This window comes from Psammomys obesus, unplaced genomic scaffold (assembly GCF_907164565.1).
Source record: "Psammomys obesus unplaced genomic scaffold, mPsaObe1.curated_primary_1811, whole genome shotgun sequence".
Lineage (NCBI taxonomy): Eukaryota > Metazoa > Chordata > Mammalia > Rodentia > Muridae > Psammomys > Psammomys obesus.
In genome coordinates this window covers 26,381,885-26,403,362 of record NW_026587216.1, presented here as the reverse complement: position 1 = coordinate 26,403,362, position 21,478 = coordinate 26,381,885, and the positions used below count along the sequence as shown (strand labels likewise).

Below are 21,478 nucleotides of genomic sequence, written 5' to 3'. Positions count from 1 at the left end.
CTTTCAGACGGTTTTAGTTTCAAATCTCACTTTCTTGTTACATGGTAAGAGTCAAGTAATATACTTCTCCAAAACCTCAGCTCCCATAGTGCAATATGAGGATATTAACATCTACCCTCAAAGAACTAGGTAAATAACCTGATGTGCTGGTGTATGTCTATGCTACTAAAGTATGCATGGCACATGCGCGAATATGCCATTACTATTACCAATAATATTGTTACCATTCCTAAACCAATGTTTTTCTTTCTTTCTTTCTTCTTTTTTTTTTTTTTTTTTTTTTTGTAGGGGCAGTCATCATGGTTTCCTGCTGTGCTATTTCGTGGTCAACTGTGGATTTTCAAATAGCTTTAAGAAAATCGTTGCCCGATAAAAACCGCCTCAGCGGACTCTGCCCCAGACTCACCTATCTCTTTTACAAATTGTTTACCTTGTTGTCGTGGATGCTGACTGTCGTACTTCTGCTGTTCATAGACGTGAAGAGTGCTTTGTTTTTGTTGTTATTTATTTGGCTCATGGGATTGATATGGGCAGTTATCAAGCAAACGCAGTTTTGTAATTCTGTGAGCATGGAATGCTTATATAGGCTCGTGGTTGGATTCATCCTCGTGTTTACGTTTTTTAACATCAAGGGACAGAACACCAGGTGTCCCATGTCTTCCTATTACACTGTAAGGGTGCTGGGCACTGCGGGAATCTTGGCTGTGTTCTGGACTTACCCTCTCTCTATTTTTAACTTGGACTATTTTATCCCTATCACAGCTGCCATAGTTCTCACTCTTTTCCTTGGGATTATTTTTCTTAGTGTTTACTATGCAGTTTTTCACCCGAACAGAAATGCAGAAACACAACACGATGAAACTGATGGAAAAGCACCTCAGAGAGACTGTAGAATAAGATACTTTCTAATGGACTAAGTTATGAATTTATGAGAAACGTTTTCTTTTTTTGTTTCATTTCCTAGTAAAGAAGATGTCTGTTATATGTTCCTTATTTCTGTCACCTCTGTCTTGAAATGAGTTCTAGCACATGGTGAATGAGAGGATAGTAATATTCTATTTAATATTATTTCTTCTTTGTGTTGCTGAAGATTAAAAGCTCAGAGCCTTGTGCATGCTGCTTAAGTATTTTGCTATTGAGTTGTATCCGCGACCGTCTCAGTGGTTTCGAAAGCCTTGAGTTTTGAGATAATTGCTTTCTGTGATAGAGCTGCCGTTCCGTTCCTCAAATGGAGTAAACTGTGCAGTTTCCATGAGGCCCATCCTGAGCTCCTCTCCAGCTTTCCCCTCATTGTTCTTAGGACCACTGTACCTGCTATGGACTACTGCAGGAGTTGGGGAAAGAGTAGCGAGTCTTACTTTTCCCTCACCTACTTTCTTCAGTAGCTCCTGAGCTGCGAACAGGGTGAGTGGAAGGGAAGGAGATGAAGGAAAAAAATAAAAGCAAGTTATGTAGGTGGAACTCTGTGCTTTTTCCACGAACTTCCCAACTGAGAAACACAAAGCAGAACTTGAGAAGACTGAAAATTCATTGTTTACTGATTGCATAGTGCTATGGGCACATTTTTATCAGTGTATGGTAAATATACATAACAATGGTTATCATTATAGCATTTTGGAACATGACATAATGTACCTTAGTCATGTTCACCCTGGCACCCCTTCTTGTTCCCCTTCTAGTCCTGCTGAACCACCTCTTCCCACCTAGTTTCCCTGCTTTTGTGTCTTGGTTTTTAATTTTCATGACCCAGTGAGTTTCAATGTGATTGTTTGTGGGAGCATCGGCTCCTTTTGCCTCTCTCTTCTCATCAACCATTAACTGACTAAGTCTTTAGTGAGGGGTGTGCCCCTCGAGTCTCTCCTCCTTCCATGACAGGGTTGATGGGCTGTTTCCTGCGGGTAGCCCAGCTGCTGTGAGTGTGAGAACACAGCAGCCATGTCATTCCTAAAGTCAACACTCCCCGTCACTCCACTGCCCCACCTCTCCAGTCCTTACATTCTTTCAGACCCTTCTTTCAGGCTGGTCCCTGAGCCTTGGAGGGGTGACACGGATGTCCCATTATAGCTGGTCACTCAGCAGTCATTTATTCTCAGTACTTTGACCACTCATCTGCCTCTGCAGTCAGTGAGCGCTACACAAAGAAGGTCCTCTGTGCAAAGCAGATGGCAGCGCCAAACGGTCAACATGGGTGTTTAGAAGGCAATTTAATGGGCACATCACAACCACTGAGCAAGGCACTGGTTGTAGCTTCCTCAGAGCCTATGACCTGCCCTAGCCACAGGCTTATGAAATCTCTCTTGTGGAGCAAGCACCAAATCTTCTTGATAGACTTGGCCCTAGTTATATTTATGCTTAGTAGTTTTAAACTCAGATTTTATTCACATTTCTGTATTTAAAAAATTTGTGAAGACATGTAACAAAATGTCTTAATCATTTTAAGTCTAGTTCACTGGTGTGAACTATGCTCAGTGTTTGCCGTAGATTCCTACAGCCCTTTCACCCCCAAAGCTTAGACTGTGTATGCATTGAATAGCTGCTCTGCCCCCTGATCCTGGCAATAGTTCATTTTATGTTGCATGATTTCTCCAAGGCTTATTCATGTTGGAGTATGTGATAGGTTTTTTTTTCATGTCTACATGATATTCCACCGTATGTATGAGCCACATTTTCTGTACTCATCTATCAATGGACATTTGAGTTGCTTTTCCTTCTCAACTGTTGTGAATAATACAGTAATGAACATGAGTTTGTGACTACTTCTTTGGGATCCTGCTTTTAGTTTTTCGGGTCCATGTACTCAGAAGTGGGGTTGCTGGATCATACAGTAACTGTGTGTGCTTTAAAAAAATCTCCTGAGGGCCATCAACTTGTTTCTCATGACAGAGTCTCATTTTATGATCCTGCTATAGGTGCCACGGCCCTGTATTAGTTGTCTCTGTGTTGTTGTGCACCCGATGGACATAACTGAAGGGTGGAAAGATTTGTCGTGCCTCATGGCTTCTGAGGGATTCTCAGAGCCTCACGGTGCAGAAGGCATGATGGAGTAGCTGCACTGGCGGACTAGCTACATCTGTGGCGTAGTTACGTTGAGGCCCTGACTTCTCACAGGGTAGCTCAGGAAGGGAAACAAGATAAAGAAATAATCCTTGAAGGGTCACTGCTCATGACCAACCTCTGCCAGTGTGGCCTCATCTTCTAAAGACTCTGCAGTGCTCAATGCTGCCTCTCAAGCACTCAAAATATTTCAGTTCAAACCATTTTTGAATATTCAGTTCAAAAAGGTTCAGATATGTCTTCACAAAATCTGTTATTTTTCTGACTTTTTTTCTTTCTCTTTTATTCGTGTGTGTGCATGAATTGACATGTTCACATGTGTGTTGGGTGCATGGGTGTGTTGTGCATTCGTGTGTGTGAAAGCACATGAAGTTCAGAGGTCAATATCAAGTGTCTTTCTTGATCACTGTTCATGAAGCCTTGATTTCTCTCTCCCTGAACCCAGAGCTCAGCTGACTCAGTCTAGCTAGACAGCTTGTTCTGGACAATCCCTTGTTCATGCCTCCTGAGGCCTGAGACTGAGGAGGCCTTAATATTTGCTGGGACTTTACAGGAGTTCTGAGGATCCCAACTCTGGTCCTCATGTTTGTCGGGAAGCACTTGCGCACTGGGCCATCTCTCTGTGCCCTCTCTGTATGTCTCTCTGAGCCCCCCGTGTCTCTCTGTATCTGTCTCTCCTTGTGCCCTCTATCTCTGTCTCCCTGTCTGTCTGTCTGAGCCACCCAGTGGATATGAGGGGATATCTCTATAGTTAATATCCAATTTCTATGTGTTCAGATTCTGTACATCTTTTTTATGTGTTTATTGGCTACTGGCCTACCTTCTACAGAGATTTGCTTGTATACAAAATAAAGAACTTTAATTCAACAACTGCCACCAACTCCACACGCTGATTTAAAATTGACAAGCTATTGAAGTGACCAAGTCCTGTTTAGGCAGTTTCGAGCACTGTTTTAGTGAGAAGTACATTTTGGTTCTAGGAGTAATTAAGAGGATGCTTACATGGAGCTGAGTTTCTGGAAACACCAAAGCTTTCCCCATTAAGCTGCCTTGGCTTCGGTTCTTCATTCTTCTCTTTGAGCCTTAATGAATGAATCCTTAAAAATCCATTTTCTGTTACCAATAGAAAAAATGGACGCAGCATACTTCGTCTTATAACAGTAAAAACAAAAAACAAAAAACCCAACAACTGTTGAATAACTCTTGAGAAGGGCAAAGCTAAAAGATTAAACAGATCACAAGAATCAAAGCTGTTTGACAACATTAGACACTAACTGTGTGCTGGGCTTATTGCTAGGCGCTGTTGGGGATGCCGAGCAGCTGTGGATAGAGTCTGGTGCTTGAAAAGGGCACATGCTGAAGCATTGACAAAGGCCAACAGGCTGTATTTTAGAATGTTTACTGAAATATTGCCAATTTTTCATTCCCTAGTAATCAAAATAAATAATAACAGAGGCGGCCATAGTTATATAGTTATATAGACTTTGTAACGTGCAGTGAAATGATCCCTGGGCCTTTAAAAATTGAAGAGCAGTGTAGAAGAACTATCTATTTTTAAAAATTATCTCTCTCTTTCTGAGTGTGTTCATGTGCGTGATTACAGATGTGTGTGAGCCACAGTGCACACGCAGAAGTCAGAGTGCACCTTCAGGTGGACCTTGCCTTCCACCTTGTTCTTTGCTGTGTGTGCCAGGATGGTTGGTGTGAAAGCTTGGAGGTTCCTCTGCTGTCTCCCTCTCCCATCCCATGATGGGAGTGCCAGGATTATAGATGTGTGCCTCTGAACATTGATTCTAGGGGTCTGAACTTGTGTCTCCATGCTCGTCAGATAAGGGTGTTATCAACTGAGCAATCTCCCCTCCTAGAACTTTGACTTTATGAAAATTTACAAGATTATTTTTTTAAATTTACTAGAAATTTCTGTTAAAATTTTCTAGAAAATTTACTTTTGAAGGGGCTGTAGTTTACCTGGAACACAGGATTCTAACATGTTTACCATTAAATCGAAAACTGATTTTCTTTTCTTTCTTTCCTTTTAAATTTTTTCCAGGTATAGAATTCTGGGTCATGGGATATTTTCCACCTTTAGGTGCTTACTTTATGGCTGAGTAATACTTCTGCTCCTCTCTGGCCTCCATGCTTTCTGATAAGAAACTGGTGGTCATTCAAATCATTGTTCCACTCTGTGTAATGTGTTGTTATTTCCTGGTAGAGTTTGAGATATTTTTCCTAGTAGTTTTGTCCTGCACTATTCTGACCACTGCGTCAATGAATGTGCTTTGGTCTGCCTTGTCGGACCTTTGTTGTTAATGAGTGTGGTTTCTTATATTTATTGCAGCTCGTGTTTCTTCAAGTTTCTAGAAAATGTACATTTTTGGTTTCCACTAGGTGAGGGAGCATCTGGCTATTTTTCGCATCCTACCTCCCCTGTTCTCCCCTTTTGAACTGACTCTGTTCACAGCTATGCTAGTCTTGTTTTTAATACCCTACCCATCTCTGAAGCTTATTTTTCCCAATTTATTTCCTTGTTCTTCAGATTAGGAGTGTCTACCATTTTTTAATTTTTTTCTTCCTTAAATTGTTTTGTTAAGTTTTTTTCCATTAATTAAAATTTCATATATTATATCATATATTATATTATTATGGTCTAGGATTTTTATGGTTTCTGAATGCTAAGGTTTCATATAATTTTATTCACCATAACCATATTTCCATTTCCATCCTTGATTGTGATTGTAACAGCTGCTTTCTAGTGTTAAAAATTCTGATATCCAGGTCATTCTGGGATTGGTCTCCATTCGTTGTATCTTTTCTTGTGAATGGGACACATTTTTATGTTTCCTTGTATAAATACTGATTTTGAATTGTATCTTGGCTTCATGAATCTCTTTCAGGCCCTCTTTTTTATTTCATCAATCTTGATTGTATTTATTTGTTTTGTGTGTGTGTGTATGTGTGTGTGTGTGTGTGTAGGCTGACGTGTGTGTGTGTGTGTGTGATCAGAGGGTAACCTGTAGAGGGAGGTTCTCTCTTTTTATCAGGTGGGCCCAGGGGATTGAGCCTAGGCAGTCAGGCTTGGCGGCAAGCGTCTTTACCTACTCAGCCATCTTGGTTGCCCCAAATACCAGGCTCTCCTGATTCTGTTTGCTCCTACAGTATTTTACTTTTCTTTTGACAGGCATCTTACTTGAACTTTAAACTTTGAACATTGACTGATGTTTATCCTTATGCGGGCTGCTTGGAGTACTCCTTCACAATTCAGAACCAGCTAGAGACCCAGGCCAAAGGTCTCTTTTGGACATCTTTTCTTGACCACGTGCTAGTGTCTCTTGTTGAACTTGCAGCTTATTAATTCGGCCAGTCCGTGTGGTACTGGATCTGCCTGCCTCGGCAGCCCTACCAGCTTCATTTACAAGGGCGTGCCTTCATTTCCACTTTTACATAGGCTCCAGGAATCCACACTTAGGTCCTCATGCTTCAGCAGCAGGTGCTTTTACAACTGAACCATCGCCCCCCGCTCTATCTGGGGTCTCCATGTGTTCCTTATTATGCAAGTCAGCCTCTTCCTGTTGTTTGTTTTGTTTAGCTTTGAGGTATTTCCTGTACAGTTCATAGTGGTTATTTATGACAATTGTACAGTAACCATATTTCGTATTTATTCATTTTAACATTTTCAGTATTTTCTGTAATGTTTGCCAATCTTAAAATATCACCTTCATTAAACATCTCATTTAAACCACTCTTAGTTCACTATTGATTCTCTTATGTCAATATATTTAACATTCATGAAGACTTGGCGACAGAGAAAACCGGAAAACCTCTTAGTCAGGCAAGGGCAGATCAAGAGCGTTTAGGATGGAGTCCTCCCTCACAGTCAACAGCTTGTGAAGCCCAGAACCGAAATCTGAGTTGAATTCCTGGCCCTAGATGAAACACAACATTCTAGACTGCCCAAAAGATCATAAGAGTACTACCTATGTCAGAGACAGTCCTCTGCTCATTACGATGGAACCCACTTGGACACTGAACTGCCATGGGCTAATCTGTGCAGGGGTTCTAGGTTATCTCCATGCATGGTACTTGGTTGGGGTATGAGTCTCTGGGAAGACCCCTGTGTTCAAATTTTCTCATTCTGTTGCTGTCCTTGTGGAGTTCCTGTCCTCTCCAGATCTTACTATTTCCCACTTCTTACATAAGATTCCATGCACACTGCCCAGTTGGTCATAAGTCTCAGCGTCTGCTTTGATAGTCTGCAGGGCAGAGCCTTTCAGAGGCCCTCTGTGGCAGGTTTCTAGCTTGTTTCCTGTTTTCTTCTTCTTCTGATGTCCTTCCTCTTTGCCTTTCTGGATGGGGATTGAGCATTTTAGTCAGGGTCCTCTCTCTTGATTAGTTTCTGATTGGCCTGCTCTTTGATCACCTCCCCCTGAGGGGGGAACAGCCTTACCAGGCCACAGAAGATGACAATGCAGCCATTCCTGATGAGATCTGATAGACTAAGATCAGAAGGAAGGAGAGGAGGACCTCCCCTATCAGTGGACTTGGGGAGGGGCATGCGTGAAGAAGGGGGAGGGAGGGTGCAATAGGGAGGGGAGGAGGGAGGGGCTTATGGGGGGATACAAAGTGAATAAAGTGTAATAAAAAAAGAGTACCATCTATCTGGAGCCTTTCCATAAAGAAAGACATGCAATTGTCCTGCATCCTTAAAGAATCAAACCAAAATGAGACTTAAAAGCAGCTGAACAGGCAAATCACCCCCTGAAAGGTATCTGTTGTAGAAACTCCAAGAAACAATGAAATCCTAAAAATGTCAGTTGGCACAATGATCTCTCTAATCATCATCCACTCTCACCCCTTTGGCATGTTGCCCATGCAATGGTCCCCTTGCCCTTTGCTGGGTTTCGTCCTTGAGGATGCCTCATTTTACTCAGAGGTATTTGCTTTCTGTATTGTCCATTCTCTTCTGTTTGCCTTGAACTCTTTCCATGGAGATCACACACACACACACACACACACACACACACACACACCCCAAAACAAAACAAAACAAAACCGAGGAGAGGGCTGGGCAAGGTCCTGGTAACAACAGTTTCATGGAGTACAGGGAACCTTGTTGGGAATCTCAGATTTTTCACCCCAAGTACAGTTATTTCTTATGGGGGCATGTGATGTCGATCTGATCCTAGGTTAAGGCTACTGGGAGAAGCCTGCTTTTGAAATTATCAAATTGTTTGTTTGCCCATGATATAATTGAACACATTTTTGCCCAAGTGATTTTTAGCCTTGGCGTAAGACAGAGCTGGGGTGGTGTCGCTGGTAGTATGAGCAATACAGGTAGCCACAGAGTTAAGCGGCAAGATCCTTGTTGGATGTTTTGCCTAGTTTGCCTACTCCGAAGATGAATTTTTAATATCGAATGAATTTTCATATCTAATAAAATTTTGAAAATCTGATTATCCCGTTTTCTGTATCATTTGCTTATGGCTTATAACACTTTAAGCTTATTTTAAGATTTCAGAACATTCCGTTTTTAAGCATTTTCTTAAGAGGTTTTGGAAAGTAGAGGCTGATGAGATGGCTTGTGCAGTTGGAAATGCCTGCCCCTAAGCCTGATGCTTCATCTCTGGGACACACATGGTGAAGGGAGAGAGCCAAAGCCTGAAAGTCATCTTCATACCTCCATACATGCTGTGGGGCTCATGTGCACCTCCCCAACACACACACACACACACACACACACACACACACACACACACACACACACACACACACACGCACACACACACAACACACACACACACACACACACACACACACACACACACACACACACACACACACTCACACACACACACACACACACACACACTCACTCACACACTCTCTCTCTCTTCCACTCTCTCTCGCACGCATGCACACGCATACGCAACTCATGCGCGCATGTTCACAGCACACACGCATGCATGCACACGCGCACATAGACACACACACACTACATGTAATACAAGTTTTAACAAAACGGGAAAAGAGAATAATGAACAACGGTCTTAGGAAAGGACATCCAAACATGCCTAAATCTTCCACGCTGCATGTAAGTACAAAGGCATCCCTCTTCGAACAATGCCTTCAAAGCTTTGCCTTGTATCAGAATTGCCTGGACAGTCACTCAAATAGACTGATGGTGTCGCCACCAGAGACCAGCGTGAGGCTTGAACTTTGGTGTCTGAAGTGCTGCAGATGCTAGCGAACCGCGGCTGAGTGCTAAAGGAACAGCTGTTAAGGACCACTTTCAAAGCCAGCCACTAGAGGGCGACAGAAGCACAGACAAATTGGATGCGCGGCCTTTCCTGCATTTTTTTTTCCTGCTAACTTTTCACTGCCACAAGCCCTGAGACTATGAAAACCACACATCAATTTGTTTTATTATTGCTCACTCCCAGTTGTAGTGTAGGGAAGAGTTTGTGCTGAGGCCTTGGGAGACAACTTACAGGATCTAGTGTCCTCTGGGACACATATTTGCGGGCGCTTCTCCACCCAAGATTGATTGAGGCGGGAAGACCCACTCTCGCTGCCGGACCGATCGCCAGAGAGAAAGCAAACTGAGTATCACTCCTCATTGATTCCTGCTTCCTGACTGTGGGTGCAGGACGGACTGTATTCTTGGGAGGTATAAGTCAAGATAAATGCTTCCTTTTTTTTTGTCATGAGTTTGGTTGCAGCAATGAAACAAGTAACTAACACAACGCCCTTATTAATTAGTGACTTCACGAGCAATTACTCCTCATTGTATTGCAGAACTTAAACTTTTCGTTAACGTGTATTGGTTGTATATAACACTGGGTTTCACTGAGATTAATTTATGTGCATACACAGTGTTTACAATTATATTTTCCCCTTACTCTGTCAGGTCCTCCTTCCGGTTCTATTAATCTTCCCTCTGTTCTCATCTAGCCCCTCCCACTTTCATGTTCCACATATATATGTGTGTGTGTGTGTGTGTTGTGTGTGTATGTGTATATATAATTACCTTTATTTCATAATGTGTAATACGCCGAGAAAACAGCACTGTGTGTCAGTTCTTGCAAATACCACTGCCATTACCATTTCCAGCTCCTACCCACCACTTGTGCACACTAGCTTCCCAGACTTATTGGGGTACCTTTGTGTGACTATAGGCCCAGATTCATGGTTCTTTCTCGATCTTTCTGGGAGGGGAGCTCTCAGCCCTTTCTTCTCTTTTTGATGAATAACTTCCTGGTTTGCCCCTCTGCTGTGATGCCTGTCTCAGCCAGAGATTCCTGTGGCCAGTCGCTTCTGGGATGCTGTTTATTGCTGCCCTGGTTGGACATCTTTCATTGCTGGTTCTCACACAGTAAGCTGTCAGGGCCAGGCAAGTTTACCCACCTTGCGAGAACACCAAGTGTTAGTATTTAAGTATCCTGCTTCTGGGTTGCCTAGCAACGTATGATGTCACCATGTGTCATCATGTGGTTAAGTTTCTCCTTACAAGGTTCAACCTGTAGCTTTGTTGCTCTCTTGCCCTCTTGCTCTTTTGCCCACTCGTCTCTTGCCCTCTTACCCTCTTGCCCTTTCCCCTTTCTCTGTCAGGGCGTCCCCTCCCTTCCCCCATCATGTCTCACTCTCTCCTTCTCTCTCTTCATCTCCATCCAATAAACCTCTTTCATATAAAATCTTCTGTGCATATCATCATTTTGTTGGTCCTAACAAGGATTATCTGCATTGTTTTCCTCTGTGGCCTGATAAGGCTGCCCAACCCCCACAGAGAGGTGATCAAAGAGCAGGCCGATCAGTTCATGTCAGAGAATACAGCCCTTGTTCCCATTACTAGGAACCCTCTTAGACACTGAACTGCCTTGGGCTACACCTGTGTAGGGGTTCTAGGTTATCTCCATGAATGGTCCTTGTTTGGAGTATCAGTCTTAGAATAGACCCCTGTGCCCAGATTTTTTGGTTCTGTTGTTCTCCTTGTGGAGCTCCTGTTTCCTCCAGCTCTTTCTATCTCCCCTCCTTTCATAAGATTCTCTGCACTCTGCCCAAAGTTTGGCTATGAGTCTCAGCATGTGCTTTTACTACCTTGCTGGGTCAAAAACTCAAGTGACAACACATGCTGGAGAGGATGTGGAGAAAGAGGAACCTTACTCCATTGCTGGTGGGAATGTGAACTTGTACAATCACTTTGGAAATTAATCTGGTACTTTCTCAGACAATTAAGAACAGTGCTACCTCAAGATCCAGCTATACTGCTCCTAGGCATATATCCAAAATATGCTTAAGTATACAACAAGGGCATTTGCTCAACCATGCTTGTAGCAGCTTTATTCATAATAGCCAGAACCTGGGAACAACCCAAATGTCCCTCAATTGAGGAATGGATACAGAAATTGTGGTACATTTACACAATGGAATATTACTCAGCAATTAAAAACAAGGAAATCATGAAATTTGCAGGAAAAGGGTGGGAACTAGAGAAGATCATCCTGAGTCAGATATCCCAGAAGCAGAAAGACACACATGGTATATACTCACTTATAACTGGATATTAGACATATAATATAGGATAAACATACTAAAATCTGTACACCTAAAGAAACCAAGCAAGAAGAAGGACCCTGGGTAAGATGATCAGTCTTCACTCAGAAAGGCAAATGGGACAGACTTAGGAAGAGGGAGAAAAGAGGGAACAGGACAGGAGCCTACCACAGAGGGCCTCTGAAAGAGTACGCATCAGGGTATCAAAGCAGATGCTGAGACTCACACAGCCTGAATGGCACTTCTACCATAGAGTTGTGTGCTAAGGTCTGGGAGTCCTATTACAATGCATCATAGCTAGTTTTCATCAACTTGACAACAAGCCTAGACACATGTGAGAAAACGGAATCTCAACTGATGAACTGCTTCCATTGGATTGGCGTATGAGCATGTCTGTGTGGGCATTTTCTTGATTACTAATGGATGTGAGAAGCCCAGCCTGCTTTGGCTGAGCTAGTCGGCAGGAGTGAGCAGCAGGCTGCTTCTGCTCTTGTTTAGGTCCCGTCTCTGGGCTCCTGCTCTGGCTTCCCTTAGTGACAGACTGTTGCTTGGAAGTATAAATTGCTTTTGGTTGGTGTTTTATCACAGCTAGCCAAGTTACCTAGAACAGATGGCTACTTAGACTTTTTTCTTCTGATAATGGACCTTGGGCTACTTTGAGAAGCCATCCCTATGTTTTCTAGAGTTGTGTGTATATCGAGGTTTCCTATGAGTAGGTAATGCAGTATAGATAATGGGGCAACGGTCCCTTACTCTGCGTGAAGCACTGCTCTTTGCTTATTTGTTTAGTGACTGGCTCTCCCCTATCCTTCTTGTTATCTCCTTCCTCTACAGTGTTAAATTTCTGACTTTGTTCCTCTCAAGGCACACCTTAGGATGAAATCAGCATTGGTAAAGCTGCCTTCGTCTCTTTCCCTGACCATGCCCACTGCTGAACAATTGCTGGCCCATTTGTCTGCTGTTTCCAGCAGTGTTCTGGAACATAAATCCCATATCCTAATCCAGTCAAGCTGCGACCTTTTGGAAACGATATTTACTGTAGTCAGTACTTGATGTTTGACCTAAACCCAAGTGGCATCATCCCATCCATCTTATTTCTCAGTTTTGTTCTTCAGAACTGGCTAGGCAGTTTAGCCTTCTTCTTAATTAGATTCATCAATCTCCTAATCTTTTCCCCTTATCTCCTCCTCCCTTGTCCACTCTTCTAGTTTCCTTTCCCTTTAGTACTGCAGACTGAACCCAGGCCTTCATTCCTCATTGTTTTTCACACACTCACCGCTGTTCATTTATTTTTTCTTCTCTTCAGCATTTATATTTTTTATGTGTACATGTGTGTCTGTGGAGACTAGAAGAGGGCATCCGATCCCCTGTAGCTGGAGTCCTTTGATGTGGGTGCTGGCAGCTGAACTGGGATCTTCTGGAAAAGCAGCAATCCATCCTAACCACTGAGCCATCCCTACTCCAGCCCTGCTCTATTGCTTTCACAAGTACTAGGTTAAACTTCTTAAAGCTTTTCAAATGAAATTAGGATCCTTGGAATTGGTTGGGAGCCGTTTGTCATACTGCCTGCTTTGACAGCTGAGGACGGCAACACGCTTCCTTCCCTGGAGAAGCTGTATGGGGTGGCAGGAGCAGGCAGGAGATAGCCCGAGGTCCTTGCTTTCCTTCGGGCCCCAATATTATTGGGGACTATGTTCAATGGACCAGGACCTAGTTTTATACTTAGGGGTTGAGGAGAAGGAAGCTCCACTTCCTGATCACACTTGCATAGATTAGACTCAGCAACAGAGAGCCAGAGCAAGATGAGAAAAACTTATTCCTCCTGGGAAGACAAGATGTCGTTGGAAGCTTGGGGAAGAGGGAGCCCTGTACGTTTTCTTGGCTCTGACTGTGGGCTGGCGACACTAAGGTGGGCATATGGGAGTGCTCTTTGCTCTCAGTGACGTCTTGTACATTTTGGAGGTAGATTCTCTTCATTTGCTGCTTGCATGTAAAGCCATGTTTTTAGAGCTTCCCATGCTGCTTGCTTTGAGAAGGCTTTTCACTAGTGTTGCTGGGTCAGTTGTGTTAGAAATGAGAGGAGCAGGTTCGGGGAGGAAACTGACTTGAAATCGCCCACTCAAAAATGAGCTTTATTAGGAAAGTACCCCGTGTCCATGGGAGGCGTGACCAGGCTTTGAGCAGAAAACATTACAGACCTTATGAAAACAGTATAAAATATGGCTTTAAGTAGAGGAGTAAAGGAGAGCGTCACCATGGATATCGTGGGGCAGGATGGGAGGCAGGCTTTCAGGAACAGTTCCTGAGCAAAGGAGACATTTTGGCTTTATTGTTCTTGGTAGAATTGTGGGAAGTTTTACACTATGCACTTTATTTCAACAAAGCCTACCTGTCAGGCAGCCACTGATCTCTCTTGCAGCTTTGCAGTGGGGAGGGGTCTGTGAAGCCACAGCTCAGAATCCCTTCCTCCTCCTCCTCCCTTTCTCCTTCCTCTTCTTCTTCTGAAATTTTAAAGATTTTTTTTTTTTTTTTATTGAATCAAAGTACAGCATTAAAAAACCATGTTTCTCAAGAAAGAGGACCCAGGGTAAGATGAACAATCCTTACTTAGAAAGACAAATGGGATAGACATTGGAAGTAGGAGAAAACAAGAAACTGGACAGGAGCCTACCACAGACCGCCTCTGAAAGACTCTACCTAGCAGTGTATCAAAGCAGATGCTGAGACTCATAATCAAACCTTCGGCAGAGTGCAAGGAATCATATGAAAGAAGGGGGAGTTAGTAAGACCCGGAGAGGACAGGCGCTCCACAAGGACCAAATATATCTTGGCACATGGGTCTTTTCTGAGACTGATAATCCAACCAAGGACCATGTTTGGATATAACCTAGAACCGCAGCTTGGACGTAACCCATGGCAACTCAGTGTCCAAGTGGATTCCCTAGTAGGGGGAACAGGGACTGTCTCTGACCTGAACTCAGCGTTTGATTCTCTCCCCAACCCCCAAAGTAGGAGCAGCCTTGCTAGGCCACAGAGGAGGACATTGCAGCCAGTCCTGATGAGACCTGGTAAACTAGGGTCAGATGGAAGGAGAGGTGGACCTCTCCTATCAGTGGAGAGGGGCAGGGAGGAGATGAGGAAGGGAGGATGGGATTGGGAGGTGATGAGGGAGAGGGCTGCAGCCATGAGACAAAGTAAACAAACTGTAATTAAGATAATATAAAAAATAAAAATTAATAAAAACCCATGTCTATTTTTTCTCAACATATTATACCTATTGATTATTTAGGAATTTCATACAATGTACCATAATATACTTATTTTTGGTTTCTCCCAGCTCCATGCTCCCACTCTTGTACCCTCCCGAAAAAAAAAAGAAAGAAAGAAAGAAAGGAAGAAAGGAGGAAAGAAAGAAAATAATATATCAAGTTCAAGTTGGGTTTTCCATATACTCATGGGAACGTGGTCAACCCCCCAGTGGCTAGCCTCTTAAAGATAACCGAGCCTAATATCCACTTATAAGTGAGTATATACCATATGTGTCTTTCTGCTTCTGGGATACCTCACTCACTGAGTTGTTGTGGTGCATTGTGTAAATGTACCACAATTTCTGCATCCATTCCTCAGTTCAGGGGTATCTGGGTTGTTTCCAGGTTCTGGCTATTAGACATATAATATAGGACAAACATACTAAAATCTGTTTACCTTAAGAAACTAAGCAAGAAGAAAGACCCTGGATAGGATGATTAATTTTCACCCAGAAAGGTAAATGGAATGGACATCAGAAGAGGGAGAAAACAGGAAACAGGACAGGAGCCTACCACAAAGGGCCTCTGAAAGGCTCTATCCTGCAGGGTATCAAAGCAGAGGCTGAGACTCATAGCCAAGCTTTGGGCAGAGTGCAGGGAATCTTATGAAAAAAGGGCGAGATAGAAAGACCTGGAGGGAACAGGAGCTCCACAAGGAGAACAACAGAACCAAGAAATCTGGGCACAGGGGTCTATTCTGAGACTGATACTCCAGAAAGGACCATGCATGGAGATAACCCAGAACCCCTGCACAGAAGTAACCCATGGCAGCTTAGTTTTCATGTGGGTTTCCTAGTAAGGGGAACAGGGACTGCTCTGACAAAAACTCAGTGGCTGGCTCTTTGATCACTTCCCCCTGTAGGGGGAGCAGCCTTGCCAGGCCACAGAGGAAGACAGTGCAGCCAGTCCTGATGAGACCTGATAGGCTAGGATCAGATGGAAGGGGAGGAGAACCTCCTCTATCAGTGGACTTGGGGAGGGGCATGGGAGGAGATGAGGGAGGGAGGGTAGGATTGGAAGGGAATAACGGACGGGCCTACAGCTGGGATACAAAGTGAATAAACTGTAATTAATATAAAAAATTAAAATTAAAATTAAAAAGAGAGAGAGAAAAAAAAGATAATCGAGTTTTCCCTCATGTCCTCTGCCAGAAGCCATCAGCTGTGAAGGGATACACTTCAGAATCTTTATCACAGTTTTTAAAGACTCTCTTCAATGGCTTCCTGTCTGCACTGTCTCTGTTTTTGGAGGGGGGGGCTGCCACAGAAGACTTCACTGCTGCGCATTCTTAATTAGAGAATGTACCCGTACATGGCAGCACTATAAACGAAGCTTCCTTGCCCACGACAGCCTGCAACACCACAGATTATGGACTTCCACACAGTTTCCAGTGGCTGTAGGGACCATGAACACCATCCTGCCCCTCCCCCCAACCCCAGTAACTTCAGGACAGACCATGGGGGGAGGAGGGTCTTCGCAGGCTTAATCCACAAAATGAAGCCCTCTTCATCTCGCATATCTTGTTGCTCAGAGCCAGGGTGGCCCTGTGGCTGGGCAGCAGGTTAAGGGAGCAGAGCCAACGCAAGCTCCAGGATGCTGCGCTGCACCCTGCCCGCCCTACCTGGCAACAGCGAGCCATCACAGCTACCACCTCCAAGCTCCCACACCCGTCGCTGTTGCCACCACCGCTGCCACAGCTCTAGTTCCGCTTCTCTTCATTCTGCCATCTTTCCCGTCTCTTCATCCCACATTTATTCATCACAGTGGCATTGCAAACTGCTATGTCACAGTATGTTTTTGCCCAAACAGCTTTACATGCAAATACTTATTGCAATGAGTCATTGATCTGGTTCCAGGTTTCTGGTTTCTGAAGCGCTGTAAACGCTGCACTATCGATGAAGATTTTCCTGTCATTGCCCAGAGTCAGGCTGAGTCTGAGGACAGGACCCAAGCAAGCTCCAGCCACTGCACATCTCCATGCCTGCCACCGCCAGGTATGACCATCATGCTTGCAGCCTGTTGGCAGTGCCATGGCTCCACATTCTCCACACAGCAGGATTATGTCTTAATTCTGCAGAGAGAGAGAGAGAGAGAGGAAGAGAGGGAAAGAGAGAGAAAGTGAGAGAGAAGAGGGAAGGAGGGGAGAGAGAGGAGAGGGAGCGGGGAAGGGAGAAAGGGGGAGGGAGAGGGGAAGGGAGACAGAGAGACAGACACAGAGAGAGAGACAAAGAGAGGGAGAAGAAGGGGAAGGAGGAAGGGAGGGAGGGAGGGAGGGAGGGAGGGAGAGAGAGAGAGAGAGAGAGAGAAAACGAGATGTAGGGAGGCATGGCCTGATTTTTCCAGGATGTCTGGAAAAATATGGTCTGGTCTCTTAGAGTGACCAGTATATTCACCTCCAACAAGTGGACCAAGGACCACTATCTTAAAGTGGCAATCCCACAATCTGACAAGTAGGCCAATAGAGCTCCCCATGGTGTTGTGCTGGCTAGATTTTTGACATAAATAGCATCACCTGGGAAGAGAAAACAGCAATTGAAAATTCCTCCATCAGACTGGCCTGTAAGCAAGTCTGTAGGAGCCATTTTTTTGATTAGTGATTGATGTCAGGTGACCCAGCCCACAGTGGATATCACTGTATCTGGGCAGGCTACCTGGGATATATACAAAAGAAAAGCTGAGGGAGCCATGAGAAGCAAGCTAGAAAGCAGAATTCCTCTGTGGTCTCTGCTTCAGTTCCTGCCTCTAGGTTCCTGCCATGCTTGAGTTCCTGCGTTGGCTCTCCGCAGTGATGGACTGTGTTTTCTAAGCATAATCCAAATCAACCCTTTCCTTCCCAAGCTGCTTTTTTTATTTGTTTGTTTTTTTGTTTTTTGTTTTCCACATCAATAGAAAGTGAACTGGGACAGCTGTCAAGATGCTATTCATAGATGTGCTTGACAACTATGTACTACCCTGGTATTATGAAGATTTCTATTACATATGCCAGTAAGGTAATTTGTAAGAATTCAGGACCTTTCAGCTATGTTTTTTTTTTTTTTGAATTTTATTTTTTTCTTATCAGTTACGTTTTTTAAAATTTTTTATTAATTACACTTTATTCATTTTGTATCCCCCCATAAGCCCCTCCCTCCCCCCTCCCGATCCCACCCTCCCTCCCCTTTCTGCATGCATGCCACTCCCCAAGTCCACTGATAGGGGAGGTTCTCCTCTCCTATCTGATCTTAGTCTATCAGTTCTCATCAAAATTGGCTGCATTGTCCTCTACTGTGGCCTGGTAAGGCTGCTCCCCCCTCAGGGGGAGGTGATCAAAGAGCAGGCCAATCAGATTATGTCAGAGGCAGTCCCTCTTCCCATTACTATGTAACCCACTTGGACACTGAACTGCCATGGGCTACATCTGTGCAGGAGTTCTAGGTTATCTCCACGAATGGTCCTTGGTTGGAGTATGAGTCTCTGGGAAGTTCCCTGTGTTCAAATTATCTTGTTCTGTTGCTCTGCTTGTGGAGTTCCCGTCCCCTCCATCAGCTATGTATTTAATCAGATTTGTTTTTGTTTTGTTTTACTTGAGTCTTCCCAGATGATATGGAATCAAAGATGCTCTGGAGTCTCAGTTCACAGTTTAGATTTTCTAAATCCTGCAGAATGCAATTTCTGGTAATCTCTTTGTTTCTCTTTTACAAAACAAAACAAAACAACCATTTTAAAGCATTTATTTTAAGGTTCAAGATTAGGGTGTCTTTGGCTAGCTTTGTAAGTAGACAGACCTGCGTTTGGACAAGCCAAGCATGTGCCCCATGTGTGGGGTTCCACCGCCCCTCTGTGACAATACTACCCAACCGCAGGATTGACTGGTGATAATAATACAAGAGAGCAAGTGACAGCTTCAAAACCTGGCTGCTAAGATGTGTGCATTGGCATATGTTAGCTGTGGTTGTTTGAGGTGAATTATTCAGGGATCTATCTAGCAATCTGTTACAGCCAGGACTCCTTCGGTCCCACTAAACAGTGACATACAAACAAAAAATGCAGAAGCCTTTGAAAACTTTATTATATGTTCAATGCAGAATTTACTCAAATATTTTAAAGAAGTTGTGTTTAGTGCCCTCCAAATAAATCCATCCACTGTATTCATAGGAAGCAAAATGACCTCAGGTAAGGAGTTATGACAGGAAAAGCTCTGCAATAGATATCAGTGGAACAATTCTGGCAGTACCCAGGGAATCTTTAGATTGTATTTTATTTGTGCTGATCACTCAGGTATGATTCTTTTTCCTACACTTTTTACTAGAATAAGATAATCAAATATCAAAGATTCCCCCCCCCCACTTAGCTCTAATATGCAAATGTATGTTATCTTTAAGTACCTCAATCCCTCTCTTTGCATGACTGACAGAACTGAGACTCCCCTCACACTAAGCTACTATATACAAATGCATCTTTCTATCACTTATCCCCCCCCCCCCCACCTCCTTTGCATGATTGACAGTACCAGGAGTTCATGGAGTCTTTCAAAAGCCTCATGTTTTATTTTATTTTGGTTTAGAGGCTGACTCTCATGTAGCCCAGGCTAGCCTTGGATTTGCTGTGTAGCAGAGGATCGCTTTGAACTCCTGATTCCCCTGCTTCTTCTTCCCAAACGCTGGCGTATAGGCACGTGCTGAAAGTCCGCAGGATAAAGCATTCTTCTGATTTTGAGTTGAAAGCGCATCTTCTGCTGGGCAGGAACTGTTTCTCCAACACTCCTGCTTTGCTATTGGGAAACATATACTTTCCTTAGAGACATTTTCAAATAGCTCAGGCTCGTGCCCTACCGGCTGAATGTACAGTATGCTGGCTACGTCAGGCATCATTAAGACCAACTTTTTCAGGAACTGGTAGGATTTTTAAAAAGGAAAAGAGGAGATGGGAATGATAGAAATTTTAAAAGCAGGAGAATAGGGAGAGGAAAGAAGAAGAAATAATTCTGAGAATAAAGTTTGGTCACGGGTATATGCAGATGAATCATTTTTCACTGTGAGAAATGTCTGGATATCATGTGTTTGACCCTGCCATTGGATTCTAACAATAAACAGGAAAGAAATGGTTTTTTTCCCCTCTTTTGGAGTTGTGGCTATGATACCTTGCAGAAATATTTCCAAAAAAAATAAAAGAAAAGGTAATAAGCCATTTCTTCCCATTTTGACTACTGTCATGGCATAGGGAAGGGAAGCATTCTATGGGCTTGTTTTAATGACCCTGTTGGTATACACCATAACATCTGGTGGCATTGGTGAGCTCACCTGATGGACCACAAAGGACTCTGATTTATGAAGCCATAATTGGGCTTCCAATAAACATTTGTCAAAGTAATGTATTAGTTCAAGCCAAAGTCCTTCTTTATTTATTCATATAAAAGAGCACTTAACTTTCAACAAAGAATTGCCTATCATCAAAAACACTCTATAAATGAATCAACGTTACGAAGCCGTGTTTCTAGGAGGGCAAGCATTCAAAGACTGCAGCTTATTTTAACTCTTTAGAGGACCTAATGTTTTAATTGATGAGTTTTCACCGTATCCCATTATGCTTTTATTTTGAAATAAATGATATGGGTTTAATGCAATCATTAAGTTATTTGTGACTGAGTGAAACCAATGGCCTTTAAAATACTTACTTATTCAGCTATTGGTTTCAGGCACCAGTCTGTAGGTATTTCAAATTCTTTCAGGGCAAGAGATGTTTACCTATATTTCTGTTTACTTCTAAGACAAACAGAACATACCCTGGCTTACAGCTAGTTTGTAGGATGGTAAAGCCCCAGAAAGGATAATTATTGATATTTATGTTAAACATCTTGCTACTTTAAATGTTTGCTTAATAGCTGACCAGTCTTTGTTTTTCATGTAGCAAATGAGATACACCACATATTCAGCTTGTAAACTCTAATGTTGTAGGGCCGGTCCATTCTCTAGGCACAAAGTACTTTATAAGACATTATTTCAATGCTCAGGAGTTACTACCACCTTTTGTTCTGGAAGTAATGTATCATTTACCATTTCAAGTTTAGAATTCAATAGCATTAGTTATACTAACTATCACCATTTTTATTTCGTGGGTGTTTTCAACTGCTGTGAATAAAAACTGTTTGCCCACTAACTAATAACTCCTCATCCCCTCTCTAGCAGACCCTGGCAATTTCTCTATGACTTTTGGTCTTTCTTATTTCATCAGTCTGGAAACCTTGTAGAAGTAGAATCGTATAGAATTGTCTTTTTATTTTTGATTCATTTCACTTTCAAAATTTTTAAGTTTCATTTGCACTGTAGCAGACGGTAGAGTTCTGTCACCTCTTTGGCCGCTTTTCTGCTGTAGGCATGCGCCCCATTTTTGTTTTCAGTTCGAATACCAACACTCGATTGGGTTGCTCCCGTCTGCGGGCCGCTGCGGGCCGCTGTGGATGTTGGTGTGCGGGCCTCAGCACAAGTGCCCACTCTGAGTGCTTTTAGAGTTGGATGGATGGACTATTTGGTAGTTTTATATCCAATATTTTCCTTTGTCTTACTTTTGGAATAATCTCATTATCCCCTAAA

General features: G+C 43.2%; 1 protein-coding gene across 10 annotated transcripts in view; it reads left to right on the top strand.

Moving 5' to 3' along the window:
• Xkr9 (XK related 9) overlaps positions 1-21,478 on the top strand; it is a 99,725-nt gene that overhangs the window by 28,081 nt on the left and 50,166 nt on the right. For 4 of the 10 annotated variants that reach the window (XR_008719665.1, XR_008719664.1, XM_055603233.1 and 1 more), the window contains exon 4: positions 16,766-16,903. Coding sequence is in view for 8 of the 10 variants with exons in the window: in XM_055603233.1 (XP_055459208.1) it covers positions 16,766-16,903 (138 nt within the window). In the remaining 2 variants the exon portion in view is untranslated. Of the gene's footprint in view, positions 1-288; positions 1,125-16,765; positions 16,904-17,798; positions 17,863-21,478 lie in introns of those variants that run through there. The other 6 variants (XM_055603229.1, XM_055603228.1, XM_055603230.1 and 3 more) reach the window with 2 other exon arrangements.